At 45.4% G+C, this 2,696-nt stretch overlaps 1 protein-coding gene across 1 annotated transcript; it reads left to right on the top strand.

The window, feature by feature from the left end:
• Positions 1-2,015: 2,015 nt before the first annotated feature.
• LOC144706575 (uncharacterized) lies at positions 2,016-2,690 on the top strand. Its single transcript, XM_078579572.1, has one exon. The coding sequence runs from the start codon at positions 2,131-2,133 to the stop codon at positions 2,608-2,610; it is 480 nt and encodes a 159-aa protein (XP_078435698.1). The 5' UTR covers positions 2,016-2,130; the 3' UTR covers positions 2,611-2,690.
• The last annotated feature ends 6 nt before the right edge of the window (positions 2,691-2,696 follow it).

Raw genomic sequence — 2,696 nt, 5'->3', positions numbered from 1 at the left:
TTGACATGATGCCTCAGATGACATGAGCTCAAGATGTGATAAAGCACCTCATTTTGGATGATACTGTGTGACATGACTCTTTAATCAATTGGCTTCATTTATAATAAAATTGTACAAATAAAATGATACTGATCACTATAACTATCAATACTTAGAATGAGAAATATACGATATTTCAGTATTTATAATATCTGCCTATACTGTATGTTGGCTTGACATATATGTACTAATCCTTTAAAATCTCAATTAAATAGGGTGAAAATATGTTATGGCCATTAAATATCTGATTAATTGGTTAATTATTATGGATCATCCTGCAGAGACATCCCCTGCAGGGATGGGGTGGTTGACGCCATCATCTACCGTACCATTTATGGGACAAAAGTGTTCTTCCTTTTAATGGGAACGCATCCATATTGGTGGTCATTGATGTTAGCCTTGACTAAGGATTATCAGGATGAGATACAAGGAAAAACAAGAGATATATGAGAATGAAGAGCAACGCTAGAGATGAGAGCGATAAGAAATGACTGAGAAAGATAGGGAGATAAGAAACGATAGAGAAAGATAGAGAGATAAGAAACGACAAAGAAAGATGAGAAACCAAAGATGAAGGTACTGTTCGCCGTCCCGATATCCGTCTGATGTCCGGTATCGGACAACCGATATCTGATATTCGGAAAAAAATGGGACGGTTCCAGATATCGGATATCGGGCGATATCCGTCTATCAGGGGTAGACGGACATCGGTACCGGATATCAGGGGGTGAGGACGAGGAACGGTATCGGATACCGGATATCGGTTTTCTGATATCTGGATGTCGGAGACAGATGCCGGATGCCGGATACCGAAAAACCGATATCCGATATCGGATAACGTAAACTCTGAATCCAGTTATCCCACATGGGAGATTTTAGAAAATTTTACTAGTATATATTAAATGAGGTTGAGATATAGTAAACATTATATTAAGAGATATTCCTCTGCGAAATGTGAGATGCTAGCAGTCTGAAATGTTAGGAGAGAGGAATGTGGCTTTAATGTGCGTTTCATATTTTTTAGAGAGAGAGGCATGAAAAGCTAGAGCGAGAGGGAGAGAGGGAGAGAACGAGAGAGAGAACAAGAGCGAACGGGTGAGAGAGAGAGTGTGTTAAATAATTCGATGCGGATATCGAAAACTGATATCCGCATCCGATATCCGGTACCGTCATCTGCCCCCCTGAGACGGGGACGGATGCCCGTATCGGACGGATACCAGTATCGGATATCGGCACTGTAGCAACCGATATCCGATACCGATATTTAGTATCCAGATATCGAAAAAACCGGATACCGAAAATTGCCTTTCCGGTATCCGGTACAGCATCCGCCCCGATACCGGCAAACACTAGATGAAGGTACAGAGAGGAGAAACAACAGAGGAAGATAGAGAGATGGGCGGGAGCTGAGAGAGAGAGGAGAAACGACAGAGATAGGTAGACAGATGAAACGACAAAGAAAGGTAAATGGATGAGAGAGATGAGAAAACACAGGAAGACAGAAGCGACAGAGAAAGATAGAGAGGGGAGAAACGACAATGAAAGATAGAGGGACGAGAGAGAGATGAGAAACGACAGAGAATGGTAGAGAGGAGAATGGTAGAGGGATTAGAGAGAGATGAAGAAGGACAAACAAAGATAGGGATGAGAGAGAGATGAGGAACAACAAACAAAGATAGAGGGATGAGAGAGATGAGAAACCACAGAGGACGATATAGAGATGAGAGAGAGATGAGAAACCACAGAGGAAGATAGAGAGAGGAGAAACGACAAAGAAAGGTAGAGGGATGAGAGGGAGACGAGGAACGACAAGGAAAGATGAGGGATGAGAGAGAGAGAGAGATGTGGCACGACAAAGAAAGATGAGGGATGAGAGATGAGAGATGAGAAGCGACAGAGAAGACGGATGAGAATGACGAGAAACGACAGAGAAAGATAAAGAATGAGAGAGAGATGAGTAGCGACAAAGAAAGAGAGATGAGAGAGAGATAAGAGAGGAAAGAGAAAGATAAAGAGATGTGAGAGACACAAGAAAAGCAAGACAGATAGAGAGAAGAGAGATGAGATAGAACAATTCCTCGGCAGCAATCCATGGATGGCACTCCCTCCACTGCCGATCCAGCGAGCGACGGCGAATCCGACGCGAGCTCGGAACCACCGCCTCACGATTCCGACTACCAGCTGATCGCCTTCGACGCCGACGAGTCCATCGCCGGCGACCAAGTCCAGATAAGTTTCTCGCCCCCACACTCCAATGGCGGCACCGATTTTCTCCCCCAAAACCCTAGCTCACCGAGGCTAGGGTTCCTTCCCGAAACCCTAGCTCCCGAAGAAGACGACGCCGAAGAGGAGAGGGAGAGAGAGGCGAACGCTGCCAGAGCGTTTCGCGAAGACGAGAGCCGAAGAATTGCCCCGTTAGGGCAAGAGAACGCGGCCAGGATAATGGACGCCATGAACGGGGTCTCCTTCCCCGGGATTCCGCCCGATTGGGCCGATCAGCTTCCCGAAGAACAGTGGCTCGAGTATCTTCGCAGGCTCCGATGGGCTCAAAACCCTGGCAACTTCCATTGATTTGATTCCTGTCGACAGAATCTGTGTTCTGATTTTGATCTGTCCTGCATTCCAAGGTATGGATGGTTTTTCTTGCGAAATTGAAA

This window comes from Wolffia australiana, chromosome 1 (assembly GCF_029677425.1).
Source record: "Wolffia australiana isolate 7733 chromosome 1, ASM2967742v1".
Classification (NCBI taxonomy): domain Eukaryota; kingdom Viridiplantae; phylum Streptophyta; class Magnoliopsida; order Alismatales; family Araceae; genus Wolffia; species Wolffia australiana.
This window is presented reverse-complemented; position numbering and strand designations above follow the sequence as displayed.